General features: G+C 35.7%; 1 protein-coding gene across 6 annotated transcripts in view; it reads left to right on the top strand.

Annotated features, from left to right (window-relative positions):
* The window catches only part of ARFIP1 (ADP-ribosylation factor interacting protein 1), a 40,875-nt gene that overhangs the window by 6,560 nt on the left and 14,575 nt on the right, over window positions 1-19,740 (top strand). For 4 of the 6 annotated variants that reach the window (XM_010586123.1, XM_010586124.1, XM_010586126.1 and 1 more), the window contains 4 exons: window positions 7,931-8,045; window positions 10,776-10,871; window positions 12,324-12,433; window positions 17,250-17,471. In XM_010586123.1, the coding sequence (XP_010584425.1) occupies window positions 7,931-8,045; window positions 10,776-10,871; window positions 12,324-12,433; window positions 17,250-17,471 (543 nt within the window). Of the gene's footprint in view, window positions 1-7,930; window positions 8,046-8,115; window positions 8,147-10,775; window positions 10,872-12,323; window positions 12,434-17,249; window positions 17,472-19,740 lie in introns of those variants that run through there. The other 2 variants (XM_010586127.1, XM_010586128.1) reach the window with 2 other exon arrangements.

The following is a 19,740-nucleotide window of genomic DNA, read 5'->3' as shown; positions in this document are numbered from 1 at the left end:
TTTATGAATAGCACTGCAATGAGGGAAGGTTTATGTTTCTTAGGATTTGACATTCAACTTAGATCTACCAGTAACATAATGTAAAAATTAGGACGATGTTTAATGAAATAAAGGTAAAACTAAATTTTGATAAAGATGTACCTATATTTAGGGGGGACAACAAAAATACACCTTTAAGTGGTGATGAATTTGGGTTCACCTGGAAGCAGAGAAACAGATTTACTATTTTTAAGCCTAATGACCTTGATGCTGCTGTGACATGACTGCTAAGTTATCTTTTAATTACGTAGTAATTGCTTCTTCAGTGTAGTCCATCCAATATTTATTTATTAGTTACAGTAAACAGAACTTTCAGTGTTGTTGACTTGGTCAGAGCCCTTGTTCAGTCAAAATATAACCACCATTTTCAATGGAAAGTTCAAATGTTAAGGTAGTTTTTTTTCTATGGCCACATATAAAAGCTGAAGTAGGTTTTTCCTGGCATGTTAATTATTTTGCTGGCTTGGAGTCAACTATATTTCGAAACTTCCACGAAAATGGGTCAGATATTTGGTCGAGTTGCAGAAAATTTATACTATGCACACATAGTTGAGTTTGCTGCTGTAATTATTTTCACAATGCTTATTCTGAGATCAATGAAGATGAAGTGTGCTTCAAATATTTTTTTTGAACTCTTGTACAAGTTAACACCCGCATGTGTGACCTAAACTCAGAATATGTGATAATCAGGGCTTCTTATAAACAAACAAAGAAAATAAACTTCTTGGAGTTAACATCTAGGTCTGTTTACTAATCCGTTAGTCTGAAGTTCTAATATTTAGCTTCTATTCATCTTGCTTCGTGTTTGTTATTTCTAATGCTTAATGCTACACTTTCTCTTTTTTTCCTTGCCAGGTAATTTTTTGTTTTAACCTAAAGCAATATGCATTGCACCACAAAATTTCTGTGCCAAGTTTTCAGGGGTCTATTTTCCTATCGACTTACAGAAATGACAAGCCAAGTACTGATTTTTAGGAGGTTGCTTAGGAAAGGGGCAAGAAACCATTACCACTTGAAGTTGCACTGTTACCACAGTCCTCAGTATGTGACCACAGTAGAGTTTAGAGAACTCAAACTCCAATATACTGATTTCAATTACACCTTCTTGGGAAGCTGGGAAACGAGGTTATTTTAGTTTCTTGTTTTCTTATTGTTATGATCAGGGAACTGTTCATCTAGATGTTGTACAATTCAGATGTAAACAATAAAACATCATTTATCCTGGTTTTTTTTTTTGGTCTTCTACAACCTTTTCTTCAGGGTTCTTTAATTACAAAACTAAGCTTTCCTCTAGACTTGCCTTCTATTTAGTGCTTCCATAGGACCTCGTCCATAAGCTGCTCAGGCATGAAAATGCGTGTTTACTGTCCTCCAAATGCAGTATTTGTATGTACTCAAGCATGAGAAGTATTTCACTTTGCAAGGCAAGGTAGTGCAAATGTATTTACCTGGAAGTGGCAAAGTGGGGTTGCTCCTTCTTTGAAGAAAAATGCCATTAGTTTTGCAGAACATCAGACAGCATAGATTGGCATAATGTCATTTCATAAGGAAGCTTATTAGTTCCAGTCTTGTGGGAATGTGATATAGCACTACTTGATGCATCTTCTTTGTTCCTTATGTTTAAGAAAAAGAATCAAAAGCATATTTTATAAGGTAACTTAAATAAGTGTTTGCCTAACTACAAAGTCTCAGTCAGAAATATGCTGCTACATTCTAATTCTGTCTTGTTTGTAATAATAAGAGATGCCTGTGGAATTCTGACAAGTTTTGTCCTGCCCGTATGATGGATGGAAACTTTTTTTAACTAAAAAAGGCTGTAGCTTCAGTCGTCACTGGATGAAATGTCTAATGTCCTTTCATTACGAAAAAGCTTGACCCAGTGCTTTTCAGCTCTCCAAGCTCTGTTGGAACTCGCTTAAGCTTTAAACACTTAGTGTATAGAACCGTTTAGCCAATGTTGGGATGTTTGTTAGTCTGTTTTAATAACAGAGGACTTCAGCATTTCCTAATCAAACGTGTTTTTCTTACTACTTTGTACAAGAAAACTCAACATACAAGAAAGTCTTGCTGGTTTATTTTCTGCACAGGTTTATCTCACTTATCCCTGACTTCTGGAACACAGTTTTCCTCCCATGCTATTATTATTATGTGATTAGAATAGTGGTGTTTTATTGTCACTGAGGGGATTGGGAGCTGAGGACTGTGGTAAGGAGTGAGGAAGTGTATTATTCCTAATTCAGTAACATGCCATATAGTGTGAAAGCTGCGTAGGAATAAATTAAATTAATCAAAAAACCTGTTTGGTCTGCCTGTAAAGGTGTTCAGGCAGCTGTAAGCTATTTGTTATGTTTAAACTATTCTACAAAGTCTATATGAAGTTATTATCAGTCTGAGTCTCTGAAATTGTTGTTCCAATTGTTTCCTTTCATTTTCAGTGTAGACTCTCTTCTCCTGGCTCTTTTTGTATTCTTATGGGGAGAAAACCATTATTAAATGTGTATGTAATACCAGTAATAAACTGCAAAAGATAAATTAACTTTGTTGTGAGTCTTCAGTTTATCTTATTAAAATTAGGAAGTAAGTTCTGGGATCTGATGAATCTGAGTGCATGTGTTCAGCATCTTGTTCTGTAATTCCGTTGCCAGGCTGCACAAATAGATAACGTCAATTCTTTTTTGTCTTTTGCCTTCTGAAAAAAATGCCAGCCTTGTCACTCACATTCTACCTGAAAGATCTGAGTTAATCTCTTAGGTTTTGCCATGTTGACTGGCATAGTTAGATTTTACTTTGGGCAATTACATTTTAACTAATGTAGACTGATTTAAAATACAGTTCTGTGTGTCAGTTCTAGAAAACCGGTTTTAGGAGATGGAACAAAAAAGACCAGTCTTTCTTTTTGTTGCCAAGTGGTCTGCTTCATACAGTCTTAAAAACCCCAAATACCAATGTTAATGATGAGAGTAGAAGGGAAACTAATTTAAAACTGGATTGTAGTATGATATTAAGTAAGTCAAAAGGGATGTAGTAGAAGAAAGGGTCTTCTGAGTGAAGAGCAATGTATTGGAGAATAGAAGAAGTATGTCAGTCTATGTTGTTTGCCACTTCAGCATCAATTAAAGCCTTCAGCTCTCCTCCCATTTATTTTTATGCCTGAATTTATATTGATGTGAGGATCTAGTGGCTTAATTAATGGAAAATAGGAGCTGAGTGATATAATAGGGCAAAGAGAAGAAGAAAATAATGCTGAATATGTACAAGGAGCTCCACTTGCACATGAATTAGGATAAGAAGCTAAAGTTCAGAGCCAGTTATCTTACTCGATAGATGTTACGTCTATCTACATTACGTTTTATTTCATGGGACTTGTAGTCTTTAAAACTTTAAACTGTGACCTTTACAATAAGATGTGTTGCAAATTTTTCCTGAAGGTAACTTGAGTAGTTTTATTTAAAATGTCATCCATCATTAAAAAATAAATGAGCGTATGATTGTTCCCAGTTTAGTCGCTCCACTTTTAATGGACTCCCTGACCTAGGTAGTGATGTGCGGTTTTTTAAATACCTTTATTCTAGATAGTAAAGGCAAATAAAACCATATCTGTTAAACTTACTCTTAGTACTAAGCAAAAGGTTATGCTTAGTCATGCATTAATAATGGATTGACATAACTAAGAAATTAATACAATTAATACTTGCTTCTTAGTTTCTACTAAGCTGCTGCAGAGTGACTGTGCTTCTAAGTTTCTTAGTACGTTTCTCCTGAGCGCCTTTCTCCTGAGTGTGTTTTGACCGAGTTTCTACTAAGTTTGTACTAAGTATGTTTCAGCTGAGTTCCTATTAAGTTTCTTAACTATGTTTTGACTGAGTTTCACTGAGTTTCAGTCAAAACATAGTTAAGAAACTTAATAGGAACTCAGCTGAAACATACTTAGTACAAACTTAGTAGAAACTCGGTCAAAACACACTCAGGAGAAAGGCGCTCAGGAGAAACTGAGTGTTTGTATTATGTTTCTACTAAGTTAGTTTGGACTAGGTATGTTTCTGAGTTTTGACTAGGTTGGTTTGTACTGGTGGAGAAACAATACAGTTCTGGTATCTTTCCCCTCTTCATTTTAGATCATTATGATAGCATGGATGGGAAGTAACTTTTTGGAGGTAGTCTTGTAATTCAGGCAACTTTCCTTCATGAACATGCATTCTGAGCACCTTCTTTGCTGTGTCTACTGTCTTAACAGGATTGATATATCAAAAATACATACCGGTTCATCTGGATGATCCGTATAATAAACTGATGAATATTGCTGTTGTGTAAATAAGACTAACCTTGCAAAATACGTTTAGTTTAATATGGTGATTTGAACTAATTAAAATGGGATTTTAACAAAGGGTTAAAGTGCTTTAAATGCTCTATTCGACATAGGTTTGCACTGTTTGGCTAGATCTAATTAAGCTAGTACAGCTGTTCTGTGTACCTGTATTTCATGCTTTTGCTTCTTTAAGCCTTTAGCATGCTAAATGGCTGAGAGTGGGATAGGTAATCCAACCTTTTAACAACTGGGAATCTTCTGAGTTGTAGACATTTTAGACCTCTAGCTCTGGGTCTCAGTGAAGTTATAATATTAAAATACTTCTGCTAGATGATAATTGCATAAACATGCAATAGTTTTCAGCCTCATGCAATTGAAAATTATGAATGAAGCATCTTATTTCTTTTTTTTTTGTTTGTGATGGTGATCCCTTAACAGATTTGTAGTTTTGAAATACACGAACAAATTTTGATGAATTCTAAAGACTTGATTTCCCTTTTATGAAGAAGGGGGGAAATCACTTATGAGTTTGAGAGCAGATCTTTTGATCAGAATCTTCCTCTTAGCTAGAAGAGCAATACATAGTCAAAATATAATCACCTGATTGTAGTAGGGTCATCTGTCGTTACTTCCCGTGTTGTAACAGCAAACCTACATTTAGTGGGAACAGAAAAAAAAAAAAAGGCAGGCTATTTACCTTGCCTTCTTACCACTCTAAAAACTCCTTAAGTACTGTAATATCTTCTCTTAAATGTGGGGTTTTACGCACAATCTTTTCTTAGTCTAAGGCTGTTTCTAAATTATCCTTCTTTGTAAATTATTGAAGGGATAAATTGCTTTGTCAGAATGATTACAGATTTTTGGGTAGCTTTTTTTCTTTATCTACACTTGTGTAAAAAAAAAAAGGCAAGCACAATCAGTTGCAAGAATGGCATGTTGAAAATTGAAGTTTACATGCAGAAGTGTGTCTCCACTGAACAGTAACTTGCATGTTTATAAACAAAAAAAGTAGTGTTTTGATGATCACTGACTTTTTGATGACAATTCTGGTCATGTATAAATGGACAAATGGTGAATATCTTAAATTCATATGCAAGGATAACTTACTTCAGCAGGGTATATTTCAATTAGTTAATTAGGTGTTTAAAAACAGGTTTGAATGCAGTTCTTTACAGTGAACTTTGCCCTTTTGCTAATGAAAAAAGTGTAGATATCTTCAAACAAATATGTGTTTGTGTACCTATACATACATATGTATATATTTATGTAAAAAACCCTGATATGTATATATACACAATTGTAGATCTTAGTAATTTTCATGATCCAAATATCAGGTTTTTATTTAAGAGAAGGATGTGTTGTAATATGCCGATTTATTTAACTCTGAAGTTTGTTCAGCCTATGTTTAGCTTCAAATTAGAAGTTGAATGTACAGAAGTAGTACAGTTGTTTAAGTTTATATCTAAACTTTTGTCTTTACAAAGCAGATGTTCTGCATTTTAACCTTAAATACAGATGATTGCTTAGATTCCTATTGCGAACATGCTTAAGCAGGTTAGCTGTCTACATTTGTCTGGCTACAGATTTAGGTATTTCTGAAAACTATGCAATGTGCCAAGGTGCCTTCAGGAAAAAAAAAAAAAAAGATGCCATGTCCTTTTTGTTAAATCAGTGCATCTTCTCTGCAGTCTGGTTATCCTTTTTCAAGTCTGTCTGCTTTTTCAGCTTCTAGTGACTTGCTACGTTTTTAGTTAAATGGACTCTGTTAGCTAACCTAAGTTGAAGCAAAGGCTTTGCAGCATACCACCAACTGCAAGTACTTAAATGGAAGCACCAGTGTTAAGTCAGTAGTGAAGACTGGAAACAGTATGTATCCAATGTTATTATATGCTTAATTTGTGAATCAGGTTCTGCATGTGACTACTATTTGTTGTTCATGCTGTTTATTTTTCCTTTTTCTTTTTTGTATAATGCTACAGATAACAATAGATTATGCTATATTTGTGTAAGTAGCCAGTTCATGTGAGTGAAAGTATGGCTATAGGAATTAGTTACTCTGATTGCAGTAACATCCTGGGTTTTCAATATCAACAAGATTTCTGTTCTGCTGGAATTCATATGTTTGTAGTTCTTCCTTTTTTCCTTCTCCTAGGAGTTTGTCTTAAGCTGAAGACAACTAACTAAATCTGTGGGGATGTGATCTAAAGCCAGTTCTTGACAGCCTGAGCCTTTAGGCAGTATCATTCTTATGTACTAGCTTGCTTCTGGTTTGTGGATCGAGTGACTACAGTAATACGTCAAACATGGATTGGATTTTAAAGGTTGTGTTTTCTTTGTAATTAGAAGCATTGCGTATATCATAAATAGCTACTGCACATGTCCAGACACTGACATCTTAAAGCTATGTATAGTTTTTCTCTGCAAATTTCACTATTGCTCCTCTATACTTTTTCATCTTTTTTGCCTCTGTATGGAAGCACAGGGGATGCAGAAGAGTACCTGACTCCACAAACTTCCAGTTTTCCAATTTCTTGATGCTTAAGTTTTTGTAAGTGTATTTTACCTTTTTGCTTTCGCTTCCAGAGTAGCTTTTCACCCACTTCTTATTTTATGAATTAGTGGTTTTAAATTGCTTTGAATACCTGAACTTTTTTTAAAGCCCTAAGTATATTCCATAACACCAGAGGCTTAAACTTCAATCAGATGGCTGGAAATATAGTCCCGGAAGCCTTTAGGAGCTATTTGTAGAGGTGGGTAAGATAGCAAAAATGGGCAGTAGGATGGTATGTGAATTGATATGTGAATTCATAGCTCAGTAATAGGCTTGCATTGGGCTTTTGTGAAAACTTCAGTTGCATTGAAGTTAGTTGTAGTAGTTAACCTAGCTCTCAAAAGTTAAACAAGGTGATCTCAGGCAATTTTAAATCAATGAGTTTCAAAAGCAAACAGAAGTAAATTGCAACTTTGTGCTGTGAGCACTTGTGATGATGTAGAGTAGGTGCTCAGAAGGAAGCTGTTGAAGTGATGCCTTTCTGGATGTTTCTCCCGTGTCAAATATTAAAGAGATTTCATGTGCTATTTGTAGAAATTAAGGATGCTGTGAATTTTAAAGCTATTTCTTGCTTAGAGTGAAGTAATTTTTTTTATCTTTAACATTATGACAGTTGCTTCCACATTTTTGGTTTGTAAAATGTTGTCTGCTCTTAGTCTTAGATCATTCTGTACCCCTGTTGGTTTTGAACTGGAAACATTATTAAACTGATATGGCTGTTTGGACCAGCTTCAGACCACATAACATGATGTTGCGGGCCACGTTTTTGGTAACTGCTGCCCTAAGAGATGGCATTCTAGTTCTTCATCAATATAAAAGAAAATTCTAGAATAAATACACAGGCTATACTTACAGTGTTTCTCATTCATTTATTTGTGCATCGCAGTAGAATGCTGTGACACCAGTGAAGACATTCCAGGCTAAAGGCAGAATTGCCTGTCTGAGAGCTGCTGAAATTGCATTATAATACTTCTGAGTCACTTTTATCTTTTTTTTAAACATTAACTTTCCATTTTTATTAAAATATTTTCAAGGACTTGAAACATTCATTACCAGTTGGACTTGGACTTTCTGAAACCAAAATAACATCTCATGGCTTTGACAGCACCAAAGAGGGAGTCGTTGAGGCAGGACCATTTCCAGGTAAAGGTAACTGCTTTTTTTGTCTTTACTTCTCAATTTAAAATCTTCAGGCATATTTTCATATGGTCAGGTGTACAATGTTCTGTAGCTGCTTTGAGCATTTTGGTGTAAATGTACACATTGAGATATGCATTAGTGACAACCTGTTTATCTCCTCTGGTAGCTGGGTTGTTAAAATAGAGAGAATATGGTACACTTGTAGTATCTGTCAAGCAACTAGTGGAAGCGACTTAGTGTTAAATTGGTCTGTGTTTACAGAAAGGGAAGTCCTTGAGCACCTTGAAATGGTGTCAGACTGAAGAATTTTACTATTACATTTCATTGAAGCTTTCTTTAAATGTTGCAGGTACTGTTCTGATTTGAAACATAACTGAAGAGTCACTTATTTCTTGATACACAGCTCACTTATCTGGAGCAGATTAATGAGTGGAATTCTTCCTTGTTGCTCCTGAGACTTGTCTCTCCTTTTTTTGTTATAGTGCCTATATTACTTTAATGTATTTGGGTCTCTTTTTCCAGGTACTACGTAATGAAAAAATGTCTGTTCTCATATTTTCTCAGCACAAAGTTGCGGTTGTTTATACCAGAAGGATTTTAGTTAATATTTAATTCACTATGCAAGTATTAATGTATGTTTTAGAGAATCTAAGCTAGTATTAAACAATGAGAAGTATAAAGTGATAAACAAGCCAGTAATGTCAGTGTTTCCCATCTGTCTAAAACCAAGAGTGCCACAATATAGTATGTGAAAGTGATATTTTAATGAATTGTGTGGCTTCAACAATTTCTGAATTTGAAAGGTTTGAAATTATCTCAAATGAGCAGCTGTGAAAATAAGTCTCTTTGTAGTCATAGATTTAATTTACATTTTGCTTCATTTCCTGTTTGGTAAAATTCTGTGCTTATGCAAACAATGAATTACATGCTGTACTTTACATATATTATGAAGTGAATGCTGTGGTTTCTTTAAGTCTTTGAAATTAGCAAAATATCTAGCTAAAAACTGGCCAGATGGCAAACTGCTCACCATTCTTGCCTTTTTGTATTCTATTAGCAGGATAACTGTAGCAGCTGTAAAGTGCATTAACCTGTAAGGGAAAAAGTGTCTAAAATGTGTTTCAAGCTATATTAATATGTTTGAAATCCAAATGTTCTGTAGAAAGTTATGTACACAAATGATGAGTTTTGGACATGTCATTTTTAACACTTTAGATACCACAGTTTTCCTCCAAGAATGTTTTCTTGAGATTTTCCTAATGCTCTAACCAAATCAGAGGGAGAGAGAAGTGGTAGAAATTAAGGCTTCTTATGAAACTATGGACAAAAGTAGAATGATTGTCCTATTTCTAGAAATTCTGTTTTCTGTTTGAGTGTCCTTATTAGGGCTGCATTTCTGAATGCAAAGTAGACAATACTGGAGGGGAAGGGTTTTTAGAATTTGGGGGATGTTGAATGATGAAGCATGCATAAAGCTGCATTAATACTCTGTCAAATGATAAGGATTTTTTTTAACTGCTTGTCTTGGCTCACTTGCTGAAGTGATTCAGTCTTTAGGTCTTTAGCAGGATCTTGCAGTCAAACTTCTCTGCCTGGATGAATCCAGTTGCAGCTCTTACGCAATGTATTGCTATAGAAGGACACAGCGAGTGAGCCATCTTTCAATCTTGTCTTTTCTGTGTAATTGGATCCAAATCATTGGATTCACGTACCCCATGTTAGTAGTGCTCAGTGGTATGTTTAAAAGGCAAAAGCTGATTGTTGATTCAGGTACGTTGAGTGATATTTTTGATATTACTGATAATTTTGTTGAAACGGCTAGGCTTGATTTCCTTTCCCTCCCAGCACACTGTTAGCCCTGAAGTATCTCCGAATTTCTCAGCAAGCGTAGTAAAAGCTCCCCCCCAATAGGATGGTTACTCATCACTACAGACAAAAAGTTAGTTTGTTCGATTGGTTTTTCAGTCCTGAAAATTTCATAAGAATGCCACTTCACATTTACATGATATGAAAGTGGCAAAGCTCTGAAAAGCCTAATCCTAGAACACCTTAGAGAACACACATGGTGCAGGTCATTTAAAGTTGGGTATGATTTTTGGATTTTTTTTTGGTTTTTTGTTTTTTTTTTTAAAGAGAACAAGCAAGTGCTGTAAAAATCTTTCTTTTGGGAAGGAGATTACACACCTTAACAACTAATGGCTCGTATGATCTTCAGGATGGCTTATTGCTGTGTGTTTACACAGACTTAGGAGTAGATGTTAATCAAGTATATCTGAAATTGGCACAGACTTCAGAGCTTACTTCACCCCTTAATGCTGTGGGTACCATTCAGTGACAGTGCAGAGTGAAATCTACCTAGACCTGAAAAAGGAGGTTTCAGCTGTGAAAGCTGTATATAACAATCTTTCCTGGAATTTTCTGGTGATAGTATATACTTTATTCATGAAGCTGTCAGTTGTATTTTGATTTCTCTTACAAAAAAAAAAAAAATTTGGCATAATGACCTAGAGAAAAAGATTAAATCATGAAAACTTGGAGTAGTTCACATGAACAGCTGCACCTCTTAAAAAGCATTTCCATCAGAAATTCCAGTAACTTTTCTGCGAACACTTCTATCTAGTGTGTTGCTGAAGCAAATGTTTCTTTGTTTTGAAAAAAACACCCTATGTGTGTTAAAGTGCACATTGCCTTCAAAGGGAAGATGGTGGATTTTCATGGTTAAATGTGTCCCCTTTTCAGGTTCTTCAGCATCACCCAAATCATCTGTTATATCTCCTAGCAGTGCAGCAGCTAGCAGACTGGCTGGACAAGGTTGCGATTTAATTATTCCCGCAGGTATCATAGCACTGAATGGATAACGCCCTTGTCTCTGCTGACACTGTACTAACTCCTCCATATCTCTAATAATTTGATTTACTGTTACTTGGAAATATAACTTTTGGGGGTTTTTGGTGGCTCTCATTTCTGGCTTTTAACAGTTCACAAAGTAACCTCTGCTTTCCTTTCTGTATGCTGCTTTTTGCTCTATAATATTTAAAAAAAAATTACCAAATATTAATAATAAACAGTAGCTAAAATGGGAGTAACCAAAATCTTTTATTTAGGGTAAAGCTGAAACTTTTGGCATTTTTTGCCAAAATGATCACATACTCCAGTAGAATAGAGTATGAGGTGGCCATTAGGAATTCATAACACCCAATCTAGGCTTTGCCACTTGACTCATTTTGTGCCTATGGGCGAATTACTTAACATCTTTTTCTGTTTCCTCCTATATAAAAGGAGAAAACTTATTCAGTTACCTCATAAGGGTGTTGAGAGGATTAATTACTTAATGTTTGCACAACATTTTGAAGACATAAAGGACATAGTAGAGCTTGATGCTAAAGGAGTATCTTGAGGCATCTGTACAGACTTTTTTCCAAACTCTTATTTACATAAATAACCTGGCAAGGCTAAGGTGACTGTAAGTAGCAGTAGGGATTAGAGGCAGGAGTAGTCAGAATTGTATATGAATAAATAAAAATGTTCCTTAAAAAGTGGTAGTGCTTTGCAGTTTTTACTGTTTAGGACACTAAGAAATATTTTTGCAAAATTAAAACTTGGAATCCACATGATATCCCGTACTAGCTTGAAAATGCTAAGTATTGGCAATTAACGTGTGGTGGTTTGCCCTAGATATTTTAATTTGTTGCTTTAAATATTTTCTTTGTTGCTGTTTTTATACTGGTGGTTTGTATAATTAATTATTCCTAATACAATGAGCTAATAAAGTTGAAATAAATAAGTTAAATATTGGCTGAACACATCTTCTGGAAAGGATGGCATTCATTGGAAAAGATAAAAAAATCTGTTTTGAAATTTATTAGTTGTACTCTGACAACAGTTTTTATATGCCGATAATTTTCATTTATAGTCTGCAGGTTGTAAACAGACTTCTAGATTGGCTAAATCCAAGAGGTTGTTCAACTGCTGGAACTTTAAAACATAGATTAAATAATAAATATATCTCAAGCTGTTTTAAGGTTGGTTAGTAAAACTGTGCATTCAGGTAAGCTTTACTCAGCCTATTACTACATGAAATACTGAGAGATTTACATGCTTTATATCAGTTTTTAAATAATTCTTTCTCTCTGGAAGTGATTTTGAAAATCTGCATATTCATCTTAAGTTCTTACTGTCATCTTGCTCTGCTTTTTTCTGCAATTGCACAAATCTTTCATGCCTACTATTGATCCCTTAAAACAAAAAAACCCAAGGCCTTGAAGATTTGCTTTGTGTCTGACATAGGGGGCAGAGCTCAGCAGAAGAGTGGACCTGTTGTGTTAGCAGATGAAGTAAAGAATCCAGCAATGGAGAAATTGGAATTGGTGAGAAAGTGGAGCCTGAACACTTACAAGGTATGCAGACATATATTTGTGTGTGTATGTATGTATTCTAGAAATGAGTTTGCTGCTAGATCGGACTAAAGCTTTCAAAGTATTGTACTACTGTATGAAAGTAATCTGTTGTTGCAGTGAGCATAAGCAAGAATGCATAGGGAAGGCTTAATTTTCTCCCATGTAGCATTCTTTGTAAGCCTTTTTAAATCCTTAGTTTTAAGTGGAAAATCTTTCACAGGTATTATTGATTTAACAACGTAAAGAATGTTCCATTTCTAATGTCCCCTTCAACATACAGAATGTACAGATTTCAGCACTAATGGTTGTAATTTTTGCTATCTTTGAGTTGATTGCTGATACAATAAAATTTTAGCTGATGGGGGAAAAAAGATCCATCTACAAATTCCATACTTGTTAATCGCTGTTCTGATGTTTTTGTTCTGTCTTGGCTGGTTGTTTTTTCTTAGTGTTGGAATTGTTGCTTCAGTTTGCGTGTGTTTTACTCTTGTATGGTGCTTCTTTGTGATCAATTGGGATTTGATGAAATTAAAATAATAACAAAAGAATAAAGAAAAGGTGCTTAAAGCACACCGGTTTGCCAGAAGTGACTCTTATTAAAAAGCCATAAGGTAAGGAACAATTGTCAGGGAATATGTTACTCTCAGGAGTTTTAAATGAAGACCAGTTTTGAAAAATAGCTTTTTGTTATGCCTGCAACTTAAATGACAGAGCTGTGGACGGGTGGGTTGTGCATCAGTGGGATCCACATCAAACTGTGAAGAAATGAAGAATCTGTGGAAAAAACTTCTTGTAAAACACAAGTCTGAATGCCTCCAGTGTTCTTAAGTCCAGGTAAGGACTTCCTCCCCAGTGAGGATGGGAAGTAGGGATGGAGACATTCTGCCCACTAGTAAATGCTTAAGCTGTTCTTTATGTTAGAATCAGAAGTTTGCATTTTTTAATGTCTAATTAAATGGCTTTTAGAATTTCTGTGTTTCTTGTAATCTAAATTTTGTTGCAGCTGCAGATGTCTGTCAGCTGCTCCTGGAGTATGCTGTGATCCAATCAGAATATGTGCTATTCAGCTGAAGCTGTTCTTTAAAATTCTGTTTAAGAAACATTGACTCTTGAGATTGAATCTGCTATATCACAATTAAATAGGAGAGAACTTGAACTTATTCTCTCTTTTTGGTGCCTTGATTTAGAAAACAAACCCAGAACTTCCCCATGTCTCAACTACAGAATGATTGCAAACCCACTTACGTGAAGCAATAGCCAGAGGACTAGTCAAAAATGCAGGGAAAAGTGGTCTCAGATCCTTGTTTAGAACATTATTTCTTTGGCATTAGTCTTTGCAAAGTCTGGAATTTTAGACTTCTTTCTTGGCTTAAACCTTCCCCTCCCTGAAATCCAGAATCTCACCAGTTATGGCATAGCAAACAAAGACTAGCACTTTCAGAGAACTTAAATGAATCTGTTTGCTTGAAATCTATAAGCTTGAAGTTGTTTCCCAAATATGTCTTAAGGAGATAGGTCAGTTATGATCTTTCTAGAGTCTCACACTGACTTCTTGTACGGCTTTTTTTGAGGAATAGGATTGTTCAGAGAGAGCTTATGAATTCATTCTGAGTTGAGGGAGCATTATGCAAATGTCCCTGGAGATGCCATACATTTGAAAACACTTTATATGTAGGCTACATGCAAAAAAGCATATTTAATTTGATTAAGGACAGTATTTCACTTTGTAGACATACTGGCTTGCTTTGGTTCCCATTAGGAAGGTCACGGGAAGAAGTCTGTTCCTTATCTCATAATAGCTAACTGATCAGAGGTTAGAAGATGCAGAAATACAGGGCAGGAGTAAATGATTAGTGGAGGGAAGTCAGCAGCTGAACCCCTCTGAGCTGAAATCTGTGCTATTCAATGTACCAGACGTTAATCTGCAAGTGGAGTTAGTGGTGAAACTTGCTGTTAGGAAGTTCTTTAGGAATCTGACATGAGTAGTTCCTCATGGTGTCTGATTCAAGAGTTGTGAAATCTAAATTGGATATGTTCAGAAGTCATACCCATCTGTGAAGAGATAATTAAGTATGCCTTCGTATATTTTGAGTACCTTTCATTTTGTCCCATATGCATTTCTGTGAATGAGACAATTATTTTGTTATCTCCCACTTATTTCTGTTTCAAGAAACTGTTTCCAACTGAAAATCACAGGAGGTTAAAGCTGCTCTTCTGTTTAGCCTAACCATGAATTTTTGTAGACTGTATTTAACTTTTTCCCATAATTTATAACTTGATAAGATTATTCTGTTGCCTTTGCAACTACTATCCCTCTTCACTCTTTCCAATCTTATGCTCCCTAGGAATCATGACTTAGCATCAAAAGAAATTGCCCTTCTTTCCATAATCAAGTGGCAAGAGCTTTTTCTGTTCTTTCCCCTTCCCCTCCCTCCCCCTTTGGATGAGAAAGGTGTTTTCGTTTAGCAAAAAGACATAGGCACAAGAAAGTTGTGACTCTTCCTGACTTTCAGCAATTCCAATAAAGAGCTTATCTTTTTGGTTTTCGTAAAAATTCTTAAACTTTGAGGGGAAAAACCCCCCTATATGCCTGTTTTACAAGCCTCTCTTTAATACTGAGCTAATAGTGGAACATCTGTTTGAGACATGTCCAGTAATGTCTCTGTTCATCTTTTAACATACGCAATTTAAAATATATTTCTCTTAAATGTATTTTGGTGGAGTTTTTTCTTTGAGAGAGTTGTTTTTGTTAAACTTTGCCTTGCGTGACTTCTTTTTGAGGAGCATGGTCTTATTCAGGACAGTGTTCTTTTATAGATACTCTTTTAGAACAAAGCAAAATGGAATTAATATATGGAATTTTCTCCATTTGCTAGTGAGAATATACAGCAACTTTTGTGTCTGTACTAGTCTCTTCAGAACCAGAGTAAATCAAAATAGATAGGTGCATCTTCTTTCGCAATTATTCTTGTTCAGTCTCAGTGTTCAACTTTATCTTTAGCTACATCTCAGTTTAACAAAGTGTGCAGTTTAAGTCTTTCCAATTACTAGTTTTTCCTTACTTGTGCCTGCTGGGGTTTTTTAGGTGTTTTACTGTAACTTCTGAAGCAAATACTCCTTCGTTGAAAATAATTCCTTTAATTTATTCTTGCTTCCAAGTTTTGCCTTCTGTGATTCAGATTTTTCTCTTGCATTTCCATCCATAGAAGGGTGTGTGTGTCTCAACTTTTTTTGAAAAATAGCCAAAATTTGCCTACCAATTCCATAGTTCCTAGTGAAATGGTTATTTATGCTCTGACCACACTCATTGCTAAGCTGTATTTTGCATTTTCTGTTGCAGACTGTAAAGTTGTATTCTGTGTTGATATGATGTGTTATGCTCTCCCAGATTTCTGATTCTTGACAGACAAATGTCTCCTAGATTAGCTGTGCTCGCTCTTGTTAATTGGTTGAATCTAATGAAGTAGCCCAAATAGTCTGCACTTCCCAATCTGAAGCTTATGAGTTATGACCAGCTCATTCAGCTTGATGATTCTTGAGTCTTTCCTCTGTTTGTCTATTAAATTTAGAAAGGACATAAAAGTTCTAGCAGGTTAAATGTGTATCTCCTTTGGATGTAAGTAAAGACTGGATTAAACTAAAGTCCTTGAATTTAGAAACCCTAGGAAATCCAGTGCTGTAATGTATTTGCGGAATGCGATATAAGATTGGCTTAGGCATTATTTCACCTAACAAAATAGCAGCTTTGAACTTAAGTCCCTTCAGAGTAGTTGTGGCCTTGACTACTAACTTAATTTCCTTGTAATTTGATTTCTAGCAGTAACTCTTCATATGTGTAATTTGGTTATCTCTTCACCTCTTGGGACCACAGATTAACTTCAAGTAATTTGCCATAACAGTAAATAATTTCTGCTTTCCATAGAGAAATTGTATGGCTTTGCTACACATGTGCTTTGCAAATGGCTTCTCCTATGTCTCTGTCAAGGGAAACCCCAGTGTGCATCTTGGGAGGCTCACTGCCAAGTTGGGCTCAAATCTCTGGCAGATAAGTGGAATGTGGTAGCAGCCTGAGCTGTCACAGTCATTGGCTGGGTGAAAGTGTCTACAGCCTTGTAAGAGCACGTTGTCTGCTCACTGTGTTAATGAACTGCAAATCTGTTAAGAATTTGACTTGTGACAGAGAAGAAATACTAAGTCTTTCTGAGACAATCAGCTCCATTTTATAGATGTGTAAATAATGAGAAATGCATTTTAATAATTTTACATATTTCTCAGTAGGAGTTCCCAGTTTCCCAGCCAGCTTTAAAAAACATGCTGAAAACCACCACCTCCTTACCTCTCCCCCAAAAAACCCTCCAAAAATAACATTTTTGGAAAGCATACCATGGGTGATCTGGAATTAGATGGTTGATAGACAAAGTCCAAAAGATCACTAACTAGATATTTTTATGCAGAACTAGTAATACTCCCATTAACTGACTTTAATGCAGTGGGCTAAATTGCTTCTTTTAACTTAATGATATTCACCAAACCTAAAAAGAGATAAGTGCTCTTTTACTTGAGAAACAATTAGTTATGCTCTTGATTTGCTAACTTGAATATTCATCTTAGTAGGAGTTGAGACTTGTCCAACTGTTCTTGCTGAGTCCAGATAAACTTCTAAAGAGTGTGTTGTTTTTTCAGTTTGTTGTGCAAACTTATATTGGGAGGGGTGATTGTGAAAGAATTGTGTGTAATTATACGTCCCTTGAAGCTGAAAATGGGTGTATGCTGTGTTGTCTTGAATATACTTGATTCTTTAAATTTTTTTCCCCAGTGTACACGTCAGATCATCTCTGAAAAATTGGGTCGTGGCTCAAGAACAGTAGATCTGGAACTAGAAGCTCAAATAGATATATTGAGAGATAACAAAAAAAAATATGAAAATGTCTTGAGACTGGCACAGACACTGTCCACACAACTTTTCCAGATGGTACATACCCAAAGGCAACTTGGAGATGCATTTGCTGACCTGAGTTTGAAATCATTGGAACTTCATGTAAGACTTTTATAGTGTTAAAAAATAAAATGGCAGAGATGAAGATAAGCCTAATTGACTCATGCAGGGTATATAGTAGTTAGCAGCTACTTTACTAAACACTGTAGTTAAAAATATATTACATGCTGTTTATGTTAAAAGCTTATGTAATTCACTTAAAACTATAGGAAATTATTGAAATTACTGTAGTTCGTTATTGTTTCTTAAATGTTTGCCTTTAGTTGATGGTTGGACTCAAGAAATGACAACTTTCCTTTGTATAGAAAATGCATTTTACTATTAACTTTTGCTTCTAATGAAATGTCATCAAAGTGTTCCAGAGTGTTACGTCAGTTCAATTACAGGATGTCTTTGGGGAATATGCCTGGGAGTAAGTAGAATAGAGCACGTTACTTCAGTTGTGCACATTGAATGTCAGTAAATTATTTTTCTGTAGCATATTTAAGCATTGAGATTTCATCTCGAAGTCCTTTTTTAATCAGAATTTTGCCACTAATAGGACTAAGCCATATTCTTATGTTGTTTGGAGTTTCTGAGCAAGAGAGGCAATCTTTAGATATCTGCATTGGGGTTGTTATGATTCCTTGGTTTAGAAGTTTATGTAACACTGGCACTTCTTGTTGCTGATAATAAAACTGTCTGCTGTAGAGAGACAGAAGGTAGATGTTGCATACGAAACATAGTAGCTGCCTCGCTTCTACATTGATTGTTCTGTACTTCCGAAGTTAAAGCAATTTGATACTGCTACTGATCCTTTGGAAGAGCAGTATTAAGGGGCTCAGTGATTCCCTAAAACATAGCTGCTGAAACAGCCCAAATTATCTTTGTGGTTATTAAACTTAAAACCTCTGTCTGTTTGTTTTTCCCTTTTCATGATTGTCTTTTCCCATTGAGGGCGGAGGTGGAGTTCATGCTTGCACAGAGGAACCTTACTTAACTGATAGCTAGCTGAAAAAAAATGGAGAGTCCTGCACTGGAGTACAGGAGTTTTTAATATTACAGTCTGACAGATAAAAATCTGTGAAAGTAGAGCACTACTAGCAGCTAAGAAATTAAATAATCTGCTAAAAGAAGAAGTTTTTAATAATCAGTTTACTCTTGACACAAATACGGGCGTGTGGTTTGTGGCAGAACTTAGTGATTGTTATGACGTATGTGCTGAAGCAGGATGTTTCTTCTGAAACTTGGATTAAATCTGGCATCATGCTCTTGTTTAATGAATGCGGGTTTTTTCCATGAATAGCTTGTAACTTCTAATGGGAATACTGTCCTTCCAGGTTCTTTCAGCATCTTGTACTGGTCTTGGAATTTGTTTCAGTCATTCATCTCTTGTGTAGATTATTGAATGGGGCTGTTGATGAAAATCAAATAAAGGTTTCTGCTGCTGTAATAAAAGTTATCTAACCTTGCCTCTTGGAGACTTGCCTGATGTTTGTCTCTTTCCTCTTTGTGTTTCCCTTTTGTTTAACCTGTACTGTATTACCATCTGTAGCCTGGCCTATTCTTCCTGGATGCTTGGATAGCATTGTTGCCTCTAAAACTTGTGCAAGACTAAAAGTAAAATTTCTGAACAGGTAGTCTTTAACATTTAACATGATAACAGGATATAAGTCTAAAAAAAAAAAAAAAACCAAACCCCCCCCCCAAAAACCCACAAAACCCCAACAAAAACCCCGAAACAAACAAAAGCAAACCCCACACCACTTCTTAAGGTAGTATTTCTTATTTTATACATGATAACAAAATGAGATCCTAATGTGTTATCTGCAGAGTTATTACTTAATGTGAATGTTCTTCTGTTTCTCTTTTGGATGCAAAGAGATATTCTGGTTCCACGCTTATGCACCTGCAGTTATACAGAGAGATTAATTCCAATTTTAATTGACCTGTGCGTAGAGCATGAACTGAGTGTAAACTCTTGATACAGAAAGGATTTCCTGTCTGTTTTGTAAGAGGTATCTGCAGAGGTCATGGACAAAACTCCAAAGCTTTTGTATGAAACTGTACAAACCAGTAGGAGGACAGTTTTGGTGGCTAGCATGTTTCTTAGTACTGCGGGCCACTGCAGTCCCATCCTTCTTACCTCCCTTTTTTTGAATTGGTAGTGTTGCTCGTTTGGGTCTGTGATGATCTGGGTCAGAGGACCAGCTGGAAAACTAATTGCAGTCTTGCTGCAGGAGGGAAAAGAGATGGGACCAAACACTGCTGAAAGGGGCAGTCCCACTGCTGTTGTCTCTGCCTGTATACTCTATTTCTTCCACCTGTTAGT

This window comes from Haliaeetus leucocephalus, unplaced genomic scaffold, assembly GCF_000737465.1.
Source record: "Haliaeetus leucocephalus isolate CR32 unplaced genomic scaffold, Haliaeetus_leucocephalus-4.0 Scaffold140, whole genome shotgun sequence".
NCBI classification, from domain to species: Eukaryota; Metazoa; Chordata; class Aves; order Accipitriformes; family Accipitridae; genus Haliaeetus; species Haliaeetus leucocephalus.
The sequence above is the reverse complement of the archived record's forward strand: the minus strand, read 5'-3'. Positions and strand labels throughout refer to the sequence as shown.